Source organism: Thamnophis elegans, chromosome 2 (genome assembly GCF_009769535.1).
Source record: "Thamnophis elegans isolate rThaEle1 chromosome 2, rThaEle1.pri, whole genome shotgun sequence".
NCBI classification, from domain to species: Eukaryota; Metazoa; Chordata; class Lepidosauria; order Squamata; family Colubridae; genus Thamnophis; species Thamnophis elegans.
The window spans coordinates 8,264,738-8,284,242 of record NC_045542.1 but is presented as its reverse complement, the minus strand read 5'-3'; the positions used below and the strand labels follow the sequence as shown (position 1 = coordinate 8,284,242).

General features: G+C 45.6%; 1 protein-coding gene and 1 long non-coding RNA gene across 2 annotated transcripts in view; one reads left to right on the top strand and one right to left on the bottom strand.

The window, feature by feature from the left end:
• The window catches only part of LOC116503571 (filamin-A-like), a 122,739-nt gene that overhangs the window by 47,668 nt on the left and 55,566 nt on the right, over positions 1–19,505 (top strand). The window contains 10 exon segments of the mRNA XM_032210071.1: positions 2,095–2,288; positions 3,200–3,313; positions 3,875–4,018; positions 7,295–7,418; positions 8,957–9,117; positions 9,696–9,786; positions 10,532–10,701; positions 11,594–11,711; positions 13,991–14,253; positions 16,464–17,061. Coding sequence (XP_032065962.1) covers positions 2,095–2,288; positions 3,200–3,313; positions 3,875–4,018; positions 7,295–7,418; positions 8,957–9,117; positions 9,696–9,786; positions 10,532–10,701; positions 11,594–11,711; positions 13,991–14,253; positions 16,464–17,061 — 1,977 coding nt within the window.
• Positions 2,126–6,897, bottom strand: LOC116503572. The gene is made up of 3 exons (XR_004254722.1): positions 6,710–6,897; positions 4,344–4,506; positions 2,126–2,209 (listed from the first exon to the last, which is right to left on the bottom strand). It is a non-coding gene; the product is annotated as an uncharacterized LOC116503572 (long non-coding RNA).

The window sequence follows — 19,505 nt, the reverse complement described above, 5'->3', positions numbered from 1 at the left end:
TTTCAACATTGGGGACGGTCATCTTAAGCTCCTCCACATGCGGAGTTGCCTTGAGGATGGTTGGTTTTCATGAGAATCACAGCTGCTCTATAAAGAATTCTGTGAGCTTCCGGTGTCTGTCTGGACATGACTTAAAATGTTATACGTCACCTCTTTAAAATATATTTGCCCAGAGACCAGACTTTTCAGAAGAACTGTCTCTACCCTTATACTTTCCCACTAGCTGAGGTAATCCCATGGCCCTACTGGATGCTTTGTCCTTTGGAAGGAACAATGCAGCGATGGGTTGCAGGCGGTACGCCCCGGTACGGGCGTACTGGAGCCAGCCCGGAGCACCGGGTACCGTTCCGGTAAGGTGCTCGCCCGCTCAAGCTTCTTACCGGAGTTTAAAGGCTTCTGCGCTTCCGCGCAGGCACATGGCGCATACAGCACCTGTGTGACGCTCCATGGAGCAGCTGGAGCGTCGCGGAGGAGCTTGAACGCATGCGCGCGTGCTGCTCACGTCCATGAGGACGCTGCAGGTACGGTTGGAATGGGATTTGCAATCCACCACTGGGACAATGGCTCTCAAAACTGGCATTTTGCAGTGCTGCTAACTTGGGGGGTCTCCTCTGACCAAGCCTCCGTGTGAAATGAGTGTTTAATACATTTAATACATCACTGCCACCGACCCAGAATAATACATTTGGAATTTTTATATTGATATGATCCACCTCTTTAACCAGTGGATCCTTAGCCATAGCGGGGAAGGGTTATTATGTCTTTGTCTGTGATCTGTCTTTCCTTTATTTAGAGGGTTGCTTATAAAATCATTTTGTATGAACAAATCATATGGATAAAGCTTGTTTCTGTTCAGAGGTTTATCCACGCACATTTTTTCTAAGGAGAGTGTGTGTGTGTGTGTGGGTGTGGGTGTGGGTGTGGGTGTGGGTGTGGCAGTGGTGGGTTTCAAATTTTTTTAGAACCTATTCTGCAGGTATGGCCTGTTTTGTGGGAGTGGCTCGGCGGTCATGTGACTGGGCGGGCATGACTTGGTGGGCGTGTGACCGGGTGGGTGTGGTCAACTTGGAAAATATGGTGAAACTCACTTAACAATGCTCTTGCTTAGCAACCAAAATTTTGGGTTCAATTGTGGTCATAAATTCTCTTTCTTTTTCTTTCTTTCTTTCTTCCTTTCTTTCTTTCTTTCCTTCCTTTTGTCTCTCTCCCCCTCTTTCTTTCGTCTCTCTCTCTCTCCCACTTTCTTTTTCTTTCTTTCTTTTTCTCTTTCTCTTTCTATCTGTCTCTCTCTTTTTTCTCTCACTCTCCCTCAATTCCTTCCTTCCTTTCTTGTGTGTATCTCTCCCCATTCCTTCCTTCCTTCCTTCCTTTTGGAATGGGTTCCAAAAGGTACACTAAATTTCACGAACCGGTTCTGGCGTACCGGTGCGAACTGGGAGAAACCCACCCTTGGTGTGTGGAGCAGGGGTGTCAAACTCACGTCGTCATGGCATCACATGACGTATCCGGATCCCCCCCCACCTTTGCTAAACCGGGCGTGGGCGTGGCCAGCGCGTGACACATTCAGCCCATGGGCCAGGAGTTTTGACATCTCTGCTCTAGAGAATGATCCTTTTACCTTTCCAATTTGTATTCCATCCCTTGCCTCTTTCTCCTTTACTTCTCTCCCTTAGCTGTCTGTATTGCCTTATTTACATGGAATTGTCCAATTAACCCTTTACTTTCTTTTACTGCAAAAGCATTTCATTTCATCACATTCCCTTTTAAGGACATGAGGCTTGTAGCGTTGTTGATTTTTTGTCATTAGTTTATAGATTTGGAGAATCTTGGTTTGTATGATCCAACTTTCCCCAACCTTATGGTTTCTAGGCATGTTGCATTTCAGTGCTGTTGTGAAATTAGAGAAATCTTAACCTAAAAACACCCGGAAGGCATCAGAGGGATGGCTGGATTAGTATCACATGAAATATGTTATCTTCAGAACATTGTTTCTTGTATTCTTTGCTTGCCATTTAAAGGGGGTATATCTCATAAATGATCTCCCTTCTCGGTTCTGTGTAAGCGCCTGATTCATTCCCTCTCTGCTCCTTGAAGGCTTCTCAGTGGAGGGTCCCTCACAGGCAAAGATCGAGTGTGATGACAAGGGAGATGGCTCCTGCGATGTGCGCTACTGGCCCCAGGAGCCAGGGGAATATGCAGTCCATGTGCTCTGCAACAATGAAGACATCAAACTCAGTCCCTTCATGGCGGAAATCAAGGCTGCTCCCAAGGACTTCTACCCTGAGAAGGCAAGTGCCTCTTTGCCCAAGAGGTGTGCTCACTTTGCGTTCACTGTATTTTTCGAAGTATAAGACACACCGTTTTCCCTCAAAAAAGAGGGTGAAAATCTGGGTGTGTCTTATACGCTGAATGCAGCATTTTTGGCCTCCCGAAATCCCGCCACCTTTGCAAAAATGGACATACAGAGGGTTTGGGAGGCTTGCAAAGCGCTCCCAAGGGCTGGGGAGGGCAAAAATGAGCAAAAACCAGCCGTTTTTGCCCCTCCCCGGCCCCCAAGAGCTCTCTACAAGCCTCCCAAAGCCTCTGCATGCCCCCCTCCCTTTTTTGTTGCAAAAAACGAGGTGTGCTGAGGGTTTGGGAGGCCTGCAGAGTGCAAAACTTTTTTTAAAAAAATTTACCTCTTCAAAATCATGGTGCGTCTTATACTCCGGTGCATCCTATACTCCGAAAAATATGGTATGTCCGTTTTTGTTTTTTGTGCATCCTGACTTTAGTTTTGTGTGCGGATGCTTCTGTGGTAGAAGAACAGTTAATAGCCAGTCATTTGGCCATCTGTGGCTGGCTGGTGTGTGTGTGTGTGTGTGTTTCAGATCATGTCTTTACGAATGTCTTTTTAAAGCTGTGTCTTCATGTGAAGTTTAAAGCTATTGTTTCCTTGGGAAAATAATATAAATCAATGTTTCTTGCTATCGTGATTTGGGGAAATCTGCAAAGGGAATTTCAAGCAGGTCTCCCAGATGTAAACAACGAAATGGAAGGTCTTTTGTGCCAGTTGTTCAGGACTTTATGCAACTTTAATTCTGGTTCTCTGGCTGATCCTACCTTCTCTCAGCAAAATTGATTGATTGGTGTGTGTGTGTGTGTTGTGATGGTCAGCAGAGGTCCTTCAGTTAACAGTTCTCTTCCAACTCCTTTCAAGGTAAAAGCACATGGACCAGGCCTAGAGAAGACTGGTGTTGCAATCAACAAGCCCGCAGAGTTCACAGTTGATGCAAGGAGTGGCGGAAAGGCACCTCTCAAGGTGCAAGTACAGGTGAGATCAGCAATGGGCACAGGATTCTCCACTGCTAAAAGATGCCTTCCGCAACCTGGCATCTCATAGGGAGCCGAGGTGGAGCAGTGGTTAGGGTGCAGTACTGCAGGCCACTTCAGCTGACTGTTATCTGCAGTTCAGCGGTTCTAATCTCACTGGCTCAAGGTTGACTCAGCCTTCCATCCTTCCGAGGTGGGTGAAATGAGGACCCAGACTGTGGGGGCGATATGCTGATTCTGTAAAACTGCTTAGAGAGGGCTGAAAGCCCTATGAAGCGGTATATAAGTCTAACTGCTATTGCTATTGCCATCTAAATGGTGTATCTGTCTAGATTGGGATTTTAACTCTTAGACGTGAGTGGGAAGTGTAAGGAATTGAGCGCTATTTGAAAATCCTGCCTTTGTTAGCCCCAGGGCATCTGCAGGACATCTGCTTAGAAAGTTGCTCCAAAGGAATTGGAAAAGTGCCTTCTCCATGAAGGAGTGTGTGTGTGAAGAAATTGTGGTGAATGACATTGACCTGCAGAAAGATGACTTTTTTAATTTTATTTTTCTACCTCAGGATTCTGAAGGATCGCCGGTAGATGTCTCAGTGAAGGATAACGGCAATGGCACCTATAACTGTTCCTACTTGCCCAAGAAGCCAATGAAGCACACAGCGATGGTGTCATGGGGAGGAGTCAATATTCCCAACAGTCCTTTCAGGGTTAGTGTTCCTTGCAGTAGCAAGCGAAATTATTAGGGCAAAATGGGACTTAATTCATCTTGGTCCCAGGAAGCAAAAGGCGTGCACTACAAAAACTGTTGAAGCCAAATATGTCTTTTCACGGTTCACCGACAAAAGGGCAAACGACAAAACTGCGCCCGACTAAACCGCGGTGACAAAACCGTGAGTTCTAAAGCGCTCCGACGAATGAGCGCTGAATCGCGCCGACAACAGCGCGGCAACAGAAGTGCGCTGTAAAACTAAACCTAACCCTAACCCTAAACGTAACACTAACCCTAAACCTAACCCTGAACCTAACCCTTACCTTAACTTAAATCGGCTTTCTGTCGACACGCTGTTGTAAAGAGCCCTTCTGTCGACACGCTGTTGGCGCGTTGATGACGTCGCTGTTTTAGTGACGCGGTTTTGTCGGCGTGCTTTTGTCATGCGCGCTTTTGTCGGGTCACGTCTTTTCACTAGTAGGTTTCCTTCCCAAACAACAACAACAACAGTAACAACTACTTTATTATTAGGATCAGTCAGTCAGTCAATCAGTCAGATATTTAGACTGGATTTTTGCCCACCCATTGAGTCCTTCCCAAGGGCCTAGGATAGGCAAATGTTGTTTAATAACATATCGAAAGTATTGTTGCAGGATGTAAGCTGTTTTAAGTAAAACTGCCTTTTTCCATTGACTGATGGTGATTTTGTCAATGCCAATGGTGTTCAGGTGGTATTACAGATGTTTTGGAATTGTACCCAATATTTCTATCGGTACTACCTTTGCTTTCTTTTGCCACAATGGTTCTATTTGTCACTCTCTGTATTTTGTGATTTCGTCCGGTTCTTTCTCTTCTCTTCTACTGCCTCCCAAGTATTTTTTGTTATTGAAAATTTTAAAAACAAAGCTTTTACAAATATTTACCTCCCTCCCCCTACCCTCCCCCTCCCCCCAACCTTCCCCCCTCCCCCCCAACCTTCCCCCCTCCCCCCGACTTCCCAGAACCAATACAGGGTAAAATTCTTTAACAAAGATATTCTAAGATAAACTTAAAAAAAAAGAAAGTTAGTATCCCCTTTCATTTGAGCTTTAACTCCTCTTTGCTAGGCTAACTCTAAACAGATTATATCATTCCTTGTTTCTTCAGTCATAAGCTATCTGGAGTTTCTTGGTCCCATATTTATTCTGCCTCCAAGTATTGCAGACTTTTTTTCTCTGTCTTATCAACAGTTGTTAAGTCTGGGGTGTTGTATGGCGGATGCTTGTGTGTTTGAATTCTAAAGTCCCAGAGCTTTAGCTTCTTTATTCTCTATTACTTTGTCTATTTTGTAGTTTCACCATTTCTTGCTTGCAGGCAAATAGTATTTCTTGCCGATATTCCAACGCACCATTGTTACTACGGTACTTTGTCAATGTCGTTGTTTGTAATGAGTGATCTTGTATTGATTCTGCATGGCAGTCCACCAGGTCTTCATTTGCTATGTTTCAATTCTGGCTTTATATGCATGATTATACACAGCAATGTGAAATCACAGCTACTGGTTCTTTAGCTAGTATTGTCCTATACTAGCATCCTATATGCATTAAACGTTTTTCCCAAGAACCTAGGAGATCATCTTGTATCAGGATTATATTATATGTGTGTGTGGATCCAAGTATTTGGCAATATGCAGATTTTCTAAGTATCGACCAAGTTTCTTTGGTCTGTGGCACCTAATGTCCTGATAACCGCTGGGACTTGCACAGTTGGTTTTGCCACAATCTTTCAAATTCATTTTTCGCATATAGCAATAGCAGTTAGACTTATATACCGCTTCATAGGGCTTTCAGCCCTCTCTAAGCGGTTTACAGAGTCAGCATATTGCCCCCAACAATCTGGGTCCTCATTTTACCCACCTCGGAAGGATGGAAGGCTGAGTCAACCCTGAGCCGGTGAGATTTGAACCGCCGAGCTGCAGAACTAGCAGTCAGCTGAAGTGGCTGCAGTACTGCACCCTAACCACTGCGCCACCTTGGCTCTTTGAGATCTTCAATTCTTTGTCTACTATTCTACTATCCTCTGGTATTGCCACCTCAATTATCACCCTTTCTTTGTTTTAACAACAATTAACTCTGGTGCGCCAGGACTTGATCCGTTTATATTCCGAAATCTCACAATATTTTAACTGGTACATTTTCAACCACCCTTGTCCATCAATTTTTCATTCTGGTGCATAATTTTTATGGATATTCCAAGTGAATCGTTTTGGCCACTGTGTTGGGTCATTCTTTATAATCACTTTGTGATTTTCTTCCATGAGCTTGAGTATATGATGGACTCTTTCTTCTGCTTCTTTGCATAGTCTGCACTTCAAACCATTTGGTGATTTCTATTTTTCAGTTTTGGCCTTGGTTGCATGAGTTCAAAACACTTGCTCTCTTGGGTAGTCGAAATAAACCTTCGGTTTCTATTTTTTAAATGTTTCCCTTGTAAGCCATTGTTATTACTTAGATGTAATATAACCACCCAATGCAGTGAACTATGGGCACAGAATAGAAAACAGTTTTCCCTTGTGAACAAATCTGCTTTGGCTGAAACAGGACTGAGCTCCTATTAGATTTCCTTCCTTTTTTTTATGCTGACGGCCTGTGCCCTCCCCCTCTTCAGACGTTTAAGACAAATCCCCAAACACCAGCACTAAAAAAGTTACCTTCTTGCTGTGTTGACTCCAGGAACTTTTCTAAGATGCATATTTGTTGTGGTGAAGAAGAAAAGGCACGCAGGCAGGAAGAAGAAGGTTGTGAAGGCACTCTCAACAGCTTGTGAGAGCTCTCCTTTTATTGTCATAAAAACAGTTTACGTGGCAGAAACTAATACATTGATCAAAGTATCCTTGTACTGATTGGATTTAGCTAGGCAAAGTCCAGCTGTGTTTGAGAAAGTTAATAGACAACTAGATGTTGTTGCGAGCGATGGAATGTGCCTACGTGCCAGATGTTGCCTCACATTTGTTAAGGAAGGATCAGGTTATTGATTATTGCGCTGAGTTGCATTCCTCAGGCTTCACACTTATTAAGGAAGGATCATTGTGTTGATATTTGGATTTGGATTTATTACATTTATATGCCGCCCTTTTCCCCGAAGGGGACTCATATTTGCATTCTCAACGTGGTTTGCCAGCCATTGAGAAAGGCAAACATCCCCACACATATTCCAGTTTTTGGGCGGGGCACATCTTCTCCTATCTCTCCAGCCCCAAGTTCAAAGGCAGAATTTTGCATTCTTGTGCCTCTAGGTAAACATTGGAGCTGGCAGCCATCCCAACAAAGTGAAAGTCTATGGCCCTGGTGTGGCGAAGACAGGCTTAAAGGCTCACGAACCGACCTACTTCACAGTGGACTGCACAGAAGCTGGGCAGGGTGAGTTGAGCCCTTTCTATCCTTGACGCCTAGGAATGTCTGGCATTGCTGGAATGGAGGAAGAGGAGGATGGGCCACCCCCGTCTTCCAGCCCACCCCGCCTCCCAGTGAAGTGTAAGCCAGGCTGAGAGTTAGCTCTGAGAAGCTAGTCTTCTGAAGTGCACCAACCTTGGTCTGATTAAGCGTTGGGGAAGGTGGGAACATTTCAGGCTCATTCTTAATTGGGGAACCAAGAATAAAGGCTTGTGTTGTGAATTGCTCTAAGAAGCACTTAATGCTGAAGGGCAGCACGTAAAAGAAATTCTTTTGTTTGCTGATCCCCCTCCCTTTCTCCTCCTGGCAGCCAAGGGGAACAAAAGACAAGGCTGTGCAATCTTTCTGGCCTTTTCATTGAGACTGGCTTCTCCAGTTCTGAAGCCTTTTGTATCCTAACCGCTGCTGTCCGTTGCCTTGTTTGTGTTGAGAAGGTTGTGTCATTGGAATCCCTTTAATTAGCTTGTCCCTCCCCTGCTCCCTCCCATGGTTAGGAGACGGTGGTGGAAGTAAGAGGGGGAGAGAGAAAGTTGCGCTGCTTCTGATGTTGCCAAGGTGTAGCTCCCATCAGCTTCAGTCACCATGGCCAGCCGTTGATACAATGGGATTTAATCCCATAGCAACTGGTTTCCAAAACTTCAAAATGGACAAGCAACCCACAGCTGGAAAATGCTTGTCCTTTCTCGCTGCTAATTTTTAAGTGCAGTGGACTATACAGAGATAGGGCAGTGCTAATTTGTATTCTGTGGCAAAGGGTGACTAAACTTCCTCCCCAATTTGCTTGGCAGATTGCCTTAATTGCTCTGTTCTGTTCCTACTGTACTATGTGTCCTTGAACAAGTTACAGAAAGGAAATTAGCAATTAAGTGAAGCCATTCTGGCCTTGCTTTCCCGTGCCCTAGAACTTTGCTATTCTTCGTTCTTGATTTCTTCTAATGCAATAAGGATGTAGAGGTAGATTATAAAAAGTACCCTGAATTTTATGCACACTTCATGCGTGGATCAATGCCTTGCATCTTTGCCTTTGTTTTACCATCGTGGCTACTCCAGAAAAGACCAGAATTTGCCCGTTGGAGAAATGATCCTCCTCAATTAAATCTCTAGAAGGAAAGATTGAAGCTGGAGGTTGATAAACTTCAGGGGCTGCACCAGGGGTGAAAGTCAGCAGGTTCTGGAGAACTGGTAGTGGAAATTTTGAGTTGTTTGGAGAACTGGCAAATACAACTGTTGGCTGGCCCCAGGAGTGGGCTGGGAATGCAGTTTTTGCAATATCCTTCCCCCAGGAGTGGGGTGGGAATGTGGATTTTGCAGTATCCTTCTCCTGCCACGTCCGCCAAGCCACGCCCACAGAACCGGTAGTAAAAAAAATTGAAATTTCACCACTGGGCTGCACTATATTGGGATATCTTGGCCCACTTGCGGGATTTGGAATTTGCGTCACAATTGCAGGCACATGTTTTAATAGTCCACTGAGATGCCTCTTACGGACTTGTCTCTTATTAAAGGTGATGTGAGCATTGGCATCAAGTGTGCCCCTGGTGTGGTGGGTCCGGCTGAGGCTGACATCGATTTTGACATTATTCGGAATGATAATGACACCTTCACCGTCAAGTATACCCCCCGGGGTGCTGGAAGCTACACAATCATGGTGCTGTTTGCTGACCAGGTGAGGCCATTTTTCAGAGGAAGCACTGCGTTGCAAGAAATTACAGGAGAACAGATAAAATACAAACCCGAAATCTTTCTACTGGGAATAATCAAAGGGAAATATACAAAGAAAATTAAGTACATATTAACGCATCTGCTAACTACAGCTAGAATAGCATTCACCCAATGCTGGAAACGAAATAATACCCCCCTCGGATGAATTAGTGATAAAGAAAAACTTTGGATTGTGCAGAGATGGACAAATTAACACCGAAATTAAAAGATAAAGAAGAGTCGGAATATTATGAAATTTGGAACAATTGGTACAAATGGCTGCAAAACAAGAATAAAATTAATTAAGCCAAAAACAATATATATAAATATATATAGAACTGTGTATAAAGATGTGTAAGTATAGAAGCAAAGTATTATATACTTGTACAGGTATGATGACATAACAATGTTGATGTAATGACTGTAAGGTGTTGTAGAAGGGGGGAAAAATCTGCTAAAAGAAAAAGAAAAATTGGGGAGGGATGTGCGAGAGGGTCAACCGGAGGTCGCTCTCGGTTTCACCTGCTTCCTCTTCATCTCTAGGCCACTCCTACCAGCCCCATCAGAATCAAAGTGGAACCCTCACACGATGCCAGCAAAGTCAAAGCTGAAGGACCTGGCCTCAACAGGACTGGTGAGTTGGGGACATGCTTTGCAAGAAGCTGTATGTTACAAATAGGAGCCAGGAGCTTAGAAGCTGTGTCTGGAACTCCTGATCCAGCAACCTGAAGAAGGAACAGAACTCAAATCCTATTGAATGTGGATAAAAACAAAAGGGCTTTGTAAACATTAGAATTAAGCAGCAATTTCCCGGACAAGCTTTTAACTTATTTTGATAAGATGCATAATTTCCTTGTCTGTCCTTGAGTGAGCTTCCCTGGGTTCTCATGCAACAGCAATAGCAGTTAGACTTGTATACCGCTTCATAGGGCTTTCAGCCCTCTCTAAGTGGTTTTACAGAGTCAGCATATCGCCCCCACAGTCTGGGTCCTCATTTCACCCACCTCGGAAGGATGGAAGGCTGAGTCAACCTTGAGCCGGCGAGATTTGAACCGCTGAACTGCAGATAGCAGTCAGCTGAAGTGGCCTGCAGTACTGCACCCTAACCACTGCGCCACCTCGGCAGCCATTAGTGCAACCCAACTGCAATATTGAAATGGGTCAAGGCGGGTGGGTGCCAGTTTTAGAATGCATTTTAATCATGTGAGCTTAAAATCAACTTGCCGTATAACACAACCGCCCAAAATGCCTGGGAAGAATAAACTGCGTTTGACCCCATGGAAGTTCTTGGTTGACAAAAATCAATAAAGCAGAAAGCATGCTTACCAGCCTGTAAAGTTTGCCTGCCCTTCTGAAAGTTTCTCCTGCTGCTTCCTCAGGTGTAGAGATGGGGAAGCCAACTCACTTCACAGTTAACACTAAACCAGCTGGCAAGGCCAAGCTGGATGTGCAGTTCACAGGCCCAGCCAAGGGAGACGCCGTAAGAGACTCCGAAGTAATTGATCACCACGATAACACCTATACCGTCAGATACACCCCTGTACAGCAGGTAAGCTATGAGAAGGAGAGGGTGGTTTTCTGAGATGTGACTGAAACATGGTGTCTTGTTAAATAGGAAACTGCTAGAGACTTTGTACAGATTTATCATCTTAGGAAAGCAAAGCTTTTGATTGAAATCTTGCTAGTCAGCCCGGGTGGGATGGGACTTGGCAGCCGTACTCCCTTCTTTCCTTTAATAAGTGACTCTTGGGGAAGGGACTTCTGGGAAGAGTCTGGATGGAAAGTCAGTAGGAAGGATGTGGGCACCATAGAAGGGGAAGAATGAATGGTAGGCTAGGGTGCCTGTTGTGGCCCAGCAGGAGCCGTTGGAGCTGCCACCAGACTCCGACAGCGAGGGGCCCTATGAGTCGGCTCTGGAGGATGTGGAGGACCCTGGACAGGGTTCCAACTCCGAGCAGGGTGCAGAGAGGCTGGTTGGCCACCAGGAGGCACCTGACCCTTGGACCAGTGGGGAGGAGACAAGGGAGTGTGAGCCTGAGGTCAGCAGTGAGTTGTTCCTGGATGCCTGGCACCAAAGAGCTAATAGGCATCAGGAACAGTTGCGCAAGTACAGGAGGTAATTGCACTCAGCTGGTGGTCATTAGGCTCCTCTCCAGACTATAGAAAGACTGCTTGTGCACACGCCCCTTTTGCAGAAGTCAACACAGGAACTAATGTCGGAGAACATTATGGTGAGCTTGGCAGGCTGGATTGCTGCCAAGCCTTATCTGTGCTGGATTGCTGCCCAAACTTGTCTGTGCCGGTTTGCTGCCAAGGACCTGTCTGTCTGTTAATTAAATGCCGTAACTTATCTTTGGCTCGGAGTGTGTGTTGGTGTGGGACGAGGGGGGTCAGAACAGGTGCCTATACACACAGTAATAAGTGTACCTCTTGTATTTCAGGGTAACCTTGGAGTAAATGTAACATACGGGGGAGACCACATCCCCAAAAGTCCTTTCAACGTGGGAATAGCTCCCACCCTGGACCTCAGCAAGATCAAGATCTCTGGGCTTGGAGACAGTATGTATCCCGGGTAGCTTTAATCCTTGGCTTGCTTTTGCCTCCTAATCACAAAGAAGGATGCTGAGTAACTCAAAAGCACCACTCTCTGGTTGCTGTGATTTCTTTTTTCTTCTTTTTAATTGGGCACTTCTCAATTTCTGGAAATGTTATTGCATTTGGCTAACATATTTTTTTAAGCTGCCGTAGAAGCTGGACATTTGTTGTTTCTTTTTTTTAAAAGGAAAAACAATGATTTTTTTCAGAACGCCTAGTTCTGTTGCCGATGCAGCATGGATGAAAATTGCAGCTCACAACATCTGGAGGGCTTTGGGTTCCACATCCATTTTTAGACCATGCCTGAATTGAGAGTTCAATAAAAAGCCAGTGTGCACAGCTGTCTAGCATCTGCTAACAGTTGTCTTTTGGGACTGGACCAAGAAGCTTGCTTGTTCCAGCTTTCTGTCAGGACCAGATGGCCTCTGGGAAGTTTGCACAGGACATCCTTCAAATGACAAAATAGAACCTAGTATGTTTATGGCTTAAAATAAAAGGTGCAGTTCGGCTAGAATATAGACTCTGAGTGCCCAATCATCCTTGGGGTTTTGCCATCGGTGAAAGCTTGAGAATCTGGAGGCCAAATTGTATTACATAAAATTGTGGGTCAACAAATTTAGTTCAACTATTTCTCTTGTACACGCACCTCTCATCTTGTCAGTCTCCATCAGATTTATCCTGAACTGTGATGGTGATTTTCATCCTAGCCGTCCAACTCCTTGTTTCTGATCCATCCAGGGTTGTGAACCCTCTTTTAAAATACATTTGATGCAGCGTTGAATTGTATGGGTGAATTGAACACAGTTGAGGCAGCATCAAGTTCCATTCTTATCCCATCAGCTTCCACCAGTTACACTATGTTTGTTCATGCATGTACAGTCCCCAACCCACTCCCAGGCCTTAAACCCTTTGGAACCGGGCCAGGGGTGGGTTTCAGGTGGTTCGCAGCGGTCCCCGCGAACCGGTTGGTCGGCGGACCCGGAAGTAAGTAACTTCCCGGAACGCCGAAGGATCCACCTGCCCGCCCGCGTTTCTTACCCGGTTTTGACGAGTTCTGCGCTTCCACGCATGCGCAGAACGCATACAGCGCCTGCGCGATCCTCCAGGAGCAGCGGGAGCATCGCACAGGCGCTAGTACGCATGCGTGCACTGCGCGCGTGCACGAGGACGCCGCCGGCCCCGTTCCGACCAAACTGGTTGGAACAGGGCGAGAAACCCACCCCTGAACCGGGCCCTCGAGGTGGCGGGTGAGCACGGGCACACACATTCCCACTTGCACAAGCAGCAGGCGTGTGTCAGAGGTGGGTTCCTACTGGTTTGGACCAGTAGGCAATAACTTGGCCTGCTACGCCCCCCGAACTGATTCTATTAGTGGTGCTATAGGCGCTGCCATGTTGTTTTTTCCTTCTTTGCATGCACAGAAGCATTTTTTTCCCCACTACTGCTTGTCCCTGAGCGAACCAGCAGTGCCAGCAGCCGGGACCAACCCCTGGGTGTGTGTGCCTGCATTTGCTCAAGTGGCATGAGTGCCCACCGCTTGCCCAAACGGAGCTGTGTGCCTGCCACTCACCCAGGACCATCCCCTTTCCTCCCTCCCCCCCCCCGGGCCGCAAAACCGGAAAGGTTGGGGAACTCTGGTGTGCAGCATGACTGCCTATCCAAACAATTGGCCTCCTCCTTGGGTCTGTTCACTATCCATGTAAAGTTTGAATTGGGATGGCTCCTAGCCCAAAGCAAAACTCTATATCCTAACCCACATTAATTACAGAATTTCCAGCCCGCCCCGTCCCTCAGCTATAGTCCCAGTGTTCCATGGGGGTGACGGAAAACATGCTTAAAGAACAGGCATGTCTTTAGAAAACCTCCTTAGTGGTTCCTGAATAAAACTTTTCCCTTCCTGGACATTTGCCAGGGCAAAATGGCTGGAAGCACTCCAAGGCTGCCTTTTGGTTTTTTTTTTTTTTCCCCAGGAAATATTAGTCATGCCAACAATATCATTCTCTCCCCCTCAGCTTAACTCCAGCTGCAAACTACAGTCACCTTCCCCCGTGCCTTGGTATAATAGAGGCATATCTAAATGACTAGGAAAAGAAGGGTCACCCCAGATGTCTTGGCAAAAGCATTTGCAAAGGATGGGAGATTTGTGGGTGGAATCCTCTCTTCGTTCTGGGGGAAATGGGGCACAGGGATGCCCTGTCAGTTCCAGGTTTGATCTTCATAGATGTGCACTTGGTTCTTTGCAGAAGTGGAAGTGGGCAAAGACCAGGAGTTCACCGTTAAATCCAAGGGCGCTGGAGGCCAAGGCAAGGTGGCTGCCAAAATCGTAGGCCCGTCCAGTAAGCCTGTGCCTTGCAAGGTAGAGCCAGGCTTGAGCTCAGACAACAGTGTGGTGAAGTTCATTCCAAGAGAAGAAGGACCCTACGAAGTGGATGTCACCTACGATGGTGTCCCTGTCCCGGGCAGTCCCTTCCCTGTGGAGGCTGTACCTCCCACCAATCCATCCAAGGTAAGATTCCCAGTTCTCGATGGGCGTGACCCGACAAATGCCCGCCCGACAACAGCGTTCTGTCAAAACCGTGGCGATAAAACTGCGACGTCGACAGCACGCCCACAAAAGCGCACCGACAAAAAGAGCGCCGACAGAAGCGCAATTAAGTTTAAGGTAAGGGTTACGGTAAGGGTAAGGGTTAGGGTAAGGGTTATGTTTAGGGTTAGGGTTAGGTTCAGGGTTAGGTTTAGGGTTAGGTTTAGAGCGCGCTTCTGTCAGCGTTTCTGGCTGATTCGTCGGCGCTATTTCGAACTTGCAGTTTTCTCGCCGCGGTTTCATCGGTGCGTTTTTGTTGAGCATGCATTTGTCGGTGAACCCTCAATGGGTGCCTTGGAAAATGTTGTCCGTTCTCTCCTTCTCATTTAAAGCACTCCTGTTCTGCTAAATTAGATTGCACAGTCTTGCCCTAATTCAGCCAAGAGGATTCTAGTTCGGGAATACGATCCTCAATGTCAAGGGATCGCACCTTATTTATTGCCATGAGCCATTCCTAGGTAAGACAAGGGGATCCATTCAGACGAGTAAACGTGTGCCTAGTTCTGTGTGTGAGTGTCACATATTGGAGAGGCAGCTGTCATGTCATAAATGATAGCCATGGCACTTATATACTGCTTTTTAGTGCTTTTACAGCCCTGTCTAAGCGGTTCACAGCCTATTGCCCCCAATGATCTGGGTCCTCATTTTAACCACCTTGGAAGGATGGAAGGCTGAGTCAACCTTGAGCTGGTGAGATTTGAACTGCCAAATTTCTGGCAGCTAGCGGTCAGCAGAAGTAGCCTGCTGTACTGCACTCTGGCCACTGCGCCACCAGTGCTCCTAAATGATCATTCGGAGCAGGGGTGGGTTTCAAAAATTGTTCGAACCTTCTCTGTGGGTGTGGCCTCCTTTGTGGGAGTGGCTTGCCGCCCATGTGACCAGGTGGGAGTGGCTTGCTGCTCATGTGACCGGAAGAGCCAAGGTGGCGCAGTGGTTAAATGCAGCACTGCAGGCTACTGCTAGATCAGCAGTTCAGCAGTTCAAATCTCACCGGCTCAGGGTTGACTCAGCCTTCCATCCTTCCGAGGTGGGTAAAATGAGGACCCAGACTGTTGGGGGCAATATGCTGACTCTCTGTAAACCGCTTAGAGAGGGCTGAAAGCCCTATGAAGCGGTATATAAGTCTACTGCTATTGCTATTGCTATATGAAGATACTGATGACACTTGTCAGAACCACCTCAAATTACCTCACACACAGCACTGGCAGGCATAAGAATATGATGTCAACTTGTTTTTTAAAAGGCATCTTTGGTTTGCGTTAAAACAACTTCAACACACGCAATGTTCTGATTGCACCACAAACGCAGTAGTCATCCTTACCTTTCACAGAGGCACTGAGTTTTATAAATATGAGCATGATAGTGTAGAATAATCCTATCCAAGGACCAGTGGTGGGTTTCAAGAAATTTTGGAACCTCTTCTGTAGGTGTGGCCTGCTTTCTGGGTCCACTGGTGGAACCTCTTCTAACCAGTTTGTTAGATTTGACGAACCGGTTCTACCGAATAGGTGCGAACTGGTAGGAACCCACCTCTGATTCGGATGTTCAGCCAGTGCTTGAATCTCACTGTATGTGACTGGAGATGCTGGGTCAATTCCCAGACAGATCTCCCAGACCTCTATGGACTTAATTTCTAGATAAGAAAATCTTTGATATTTAGCTGCCTACACAGTAGTGACTCAAAATGTAGTCTGGAGAGTAGGGGGAGACTTAGAGGTTCAGTGCACTGCATTTCCCCTTACTCACTACAATGACCTCCTTCAGATGTGAGAAATGTGTGTGCCTGAAAATGTTGCTTCATTACAGCTCGTGGTAGTCATCCCAGCCGGCATGTTGAGTGGGGAGAGGTGCTGCCCAGAGTTTGATACAAGATAAAACATATAAATGTTTTAAATAAATAAATTACTGCAGCTCGTGGGCAACAACATAACAAAAAATGTCACAGCTCGAAATTTATATAGACAAATTAATTCTAAGTAACAAAGCATTTATCTTTCTCTCTGGTTGCAGTTTAGCAGCAAAGGATTGTCTTTGGAAGGGGACACAATACAGTGTTTTGTGGGGGATTTTGAAGAAGAATTTTGCTAATGAATTAAGTCAACTTCTCTTCTCTCTTCCACTCTGCCATCCAGGTGAAGGCCTATGGACCCGGCTTGAAGGGCGGCTTGGCTGGCATTCCTGCCCCTTTTACCATCGACACCAAAGGAGCTGGCAACGGAGGCCTCGGCCTGACCGTGGAAGGCCCCTGCGAGGCCAAAATAGAATGCCTGGACAATGGAGACGGCACTTGTTCAGTCTCCTACTTGCCCACTGAACCAGGGGAGTACAACATCAACATCCTCTTTGCGGACACCCATGTGCCAGGCTCTCCTTTCAAAGCCCAAGTGGTGCCCGGCTTCGATCCCTCCAAAGTGAAGTGCTCTGGGCCAGGGCTGGAGCACGCCACAGTGGGGCAGGCAGGAGAGTTCAGCGTGGATTGCTCTAGCGCCGGGAGCGCTGAGCTCACCATTGAGATCATCTCCGAAAGCGGCACGCAGGCCGAAGTCCACGTGCGGGACAATGGCGATGGCACTTACACCATCACTTACATCCCACTCTGCCCTGGCATCTACACCATCACCATTAAATACGGCGGGCAGCCTGTACCCAACTTCCCCAGTAAGCTGAATGTGGAACCAGCGGTGGATACATCTGGCGTGAAAGTCTATGGCCCTGGAGTGGAAGGCAAGGGTAAGAACGGCAGGGGATAATCCAGAGCAATAGCAATAGCAGTTAGACTTATATACCGCTTCATAGGGCTTTCAGCCCTCTCTAAGCGGTTTACAGAGTCAGCATTATTGCCCCCAACAACAATCCGGGTCCTCATTTTACCCACCTCGGAAGGATGGAAGGCTGAGTCAACCCTGAGCCGGTGAGATTTGAACAGCCGAACTGCAGAACTGCAGTCAGCTAAAGTAGCTTGCAGTGCTACATTTAACCACTGCGCCACCTCGGCTCTGCCCAGGTCCATATCTTTTTTTTTAATTGAAAAGTTTTAATAAGTTTTACAAATATTTCCCCTTCCCTCCCTCTACCCCAGCCCTACCCCCACTCCAACCCTCCCTCCCCCCAACTTCCCAGAGCAAAATACATTTAACAATCATACACTAACATAAGCTAACTAACTATAGCATCCTACCTCCCTCTTGTACTTTAACTCCCCTTTTATTAAGCTAACTTTGGATAAATTATAACATTCCTTGTTCATTCATAAGCTAATTGAAATTTCTTAGTCCAATGTTTATTTTGAATGTAATCAATCCATCTTCTCCATTCCAACTTGTATTTCTCATCTGAATGGTCCTTCAAGTATGCTGATATTTTAGCCATCTCTGCTAAGTTTGTTACTTTTAACGTCCATTCTTGAATAGTAGGCAAATCTTCCTTCTTCCAGTACTTCACCAACAACAATCTTGCTTCTGTTATTAAGTTCAAAATCAAATTAATCTCTATAACTATAAAATCTATAATTATACCTAACAAAAACAACTGAAGAGTGAACTTTATCCTCTTTTTAAAAATATTTTGAATAATCCACCATATTTTTATCCAGAACGCTTTAACTTTTTTACAAGTCCACCATACATGATAATACATAGCGTCAACACAGTCGCATGTCCAACATTTGGATTATAAGTTCGGGTACATACAAGCTAATTTTTTGGAATCTAAATGCCATCTATAAAACATCTTATAAAAATTCTCTCTCAAGTTATAAGCTTATGTAAATTTTACATTTCTTACCCAAATCTTTTCCCATGTTTTCATCATTATTAAACAAAGTTATTAATACCTTTCTGCCATTCTTCCAAATTTGCATCTTTTTAAAGTATAGGTATCACTTGAAAAAGAAATAAAAACTTAGGCAAAACATTTATTTTTACTACAGCTATCCTTCCCAGCAAAGACAATTGTAATTTTTTCCATTTATTCATCTCTGTCTGCATTTTGTGCCATAATGGTTCATAATTGTATCAGGTCCATATCTTAAGGCCAAAATAGAGAATCTCATGAATGTGTCCCCTGACTTTTGAGGCTGCAGGATAAAGGTTAACAGTTGGGACTGGAATTTCCATCGCTAAGGGATGTGATCCCAAAGTGCAACATTACATAATAGCCATAGCATTAGATTTATATACCGCTTTACAGTGCTTTACAGCCCCCTCTAAGCGGTTTTACAGTCAGCATATTGCCCCCAACAATTTGGGTCCTCATAACCATGTTACTTATTGATGGTCACCATTTACGATTTCCTTTCTGCTGCTTAGAAGCCATTCCACATTTAATCTTCTCCACCCAATTACTAAATCCAGGCAAGCCACTTGTCCAGCAATTACTATTTAGTTTGGTAATAAATCACTACTGATTTAATGATCTTTAAATGTTCTGAGCTCCGTAGAAATCTGTGTCGTCAGAGCCTGACCCCTCCTACAAAGCTGTTCGGCGCCATTTTCTGTGTACTTCTAGCAAGTAAATTGTCAGAAGGAATTCTTTAAAAAATGGAGTTAAAGTCTTATACATACAATTAGAAGTTCACCAGTATCAGTTCTGCCCGTTTTGGAATCAGTAATAAATCAGTCCTTGAGCTGAGGGTGGACGTGTGCCTTCGTTCTGCAAAAAAAAGCAGAAGAAGTCCTTGACGCGGAGAATCCACTATGTTACCGGGCGGCTCCCTCTTCCCACCCCAGATTTATGTTCTGGGGGGTCAAATGGAGCACTGCCCAAACATAGCTTAGCTCGCCGCCTCCTCCTATGTCCGGAAAAGAGGTAATCAAACTGTCAAACAGTTGATGGATACTGTTTAGACAGCTTAACGCAGCCAAGGATCCGGAGCTATTAAAAACAACAATCCCCTCAGGCCCCGCCCAAACTGGAAGCCACCATTTACGATTTCCTATCGGCTTCCCCACTGACGGCTTATGAGATGCTGGCATCCCATGGGATGTTGCAATGTCGTAATTGCAAGCCAGTCACTGAGCACATGGATCACAATTACGTGACTGTGGGGACATTGCCACAGCCAGAACGTAGAGGACCAGTTGTAAATACCACATGTTCAATGTCATTGTTAGTTTCAGGAATACCTATAAAAGCAAATGCTTGAACCCCGCTTAAGTTTTCTGCCTCTGTTTACT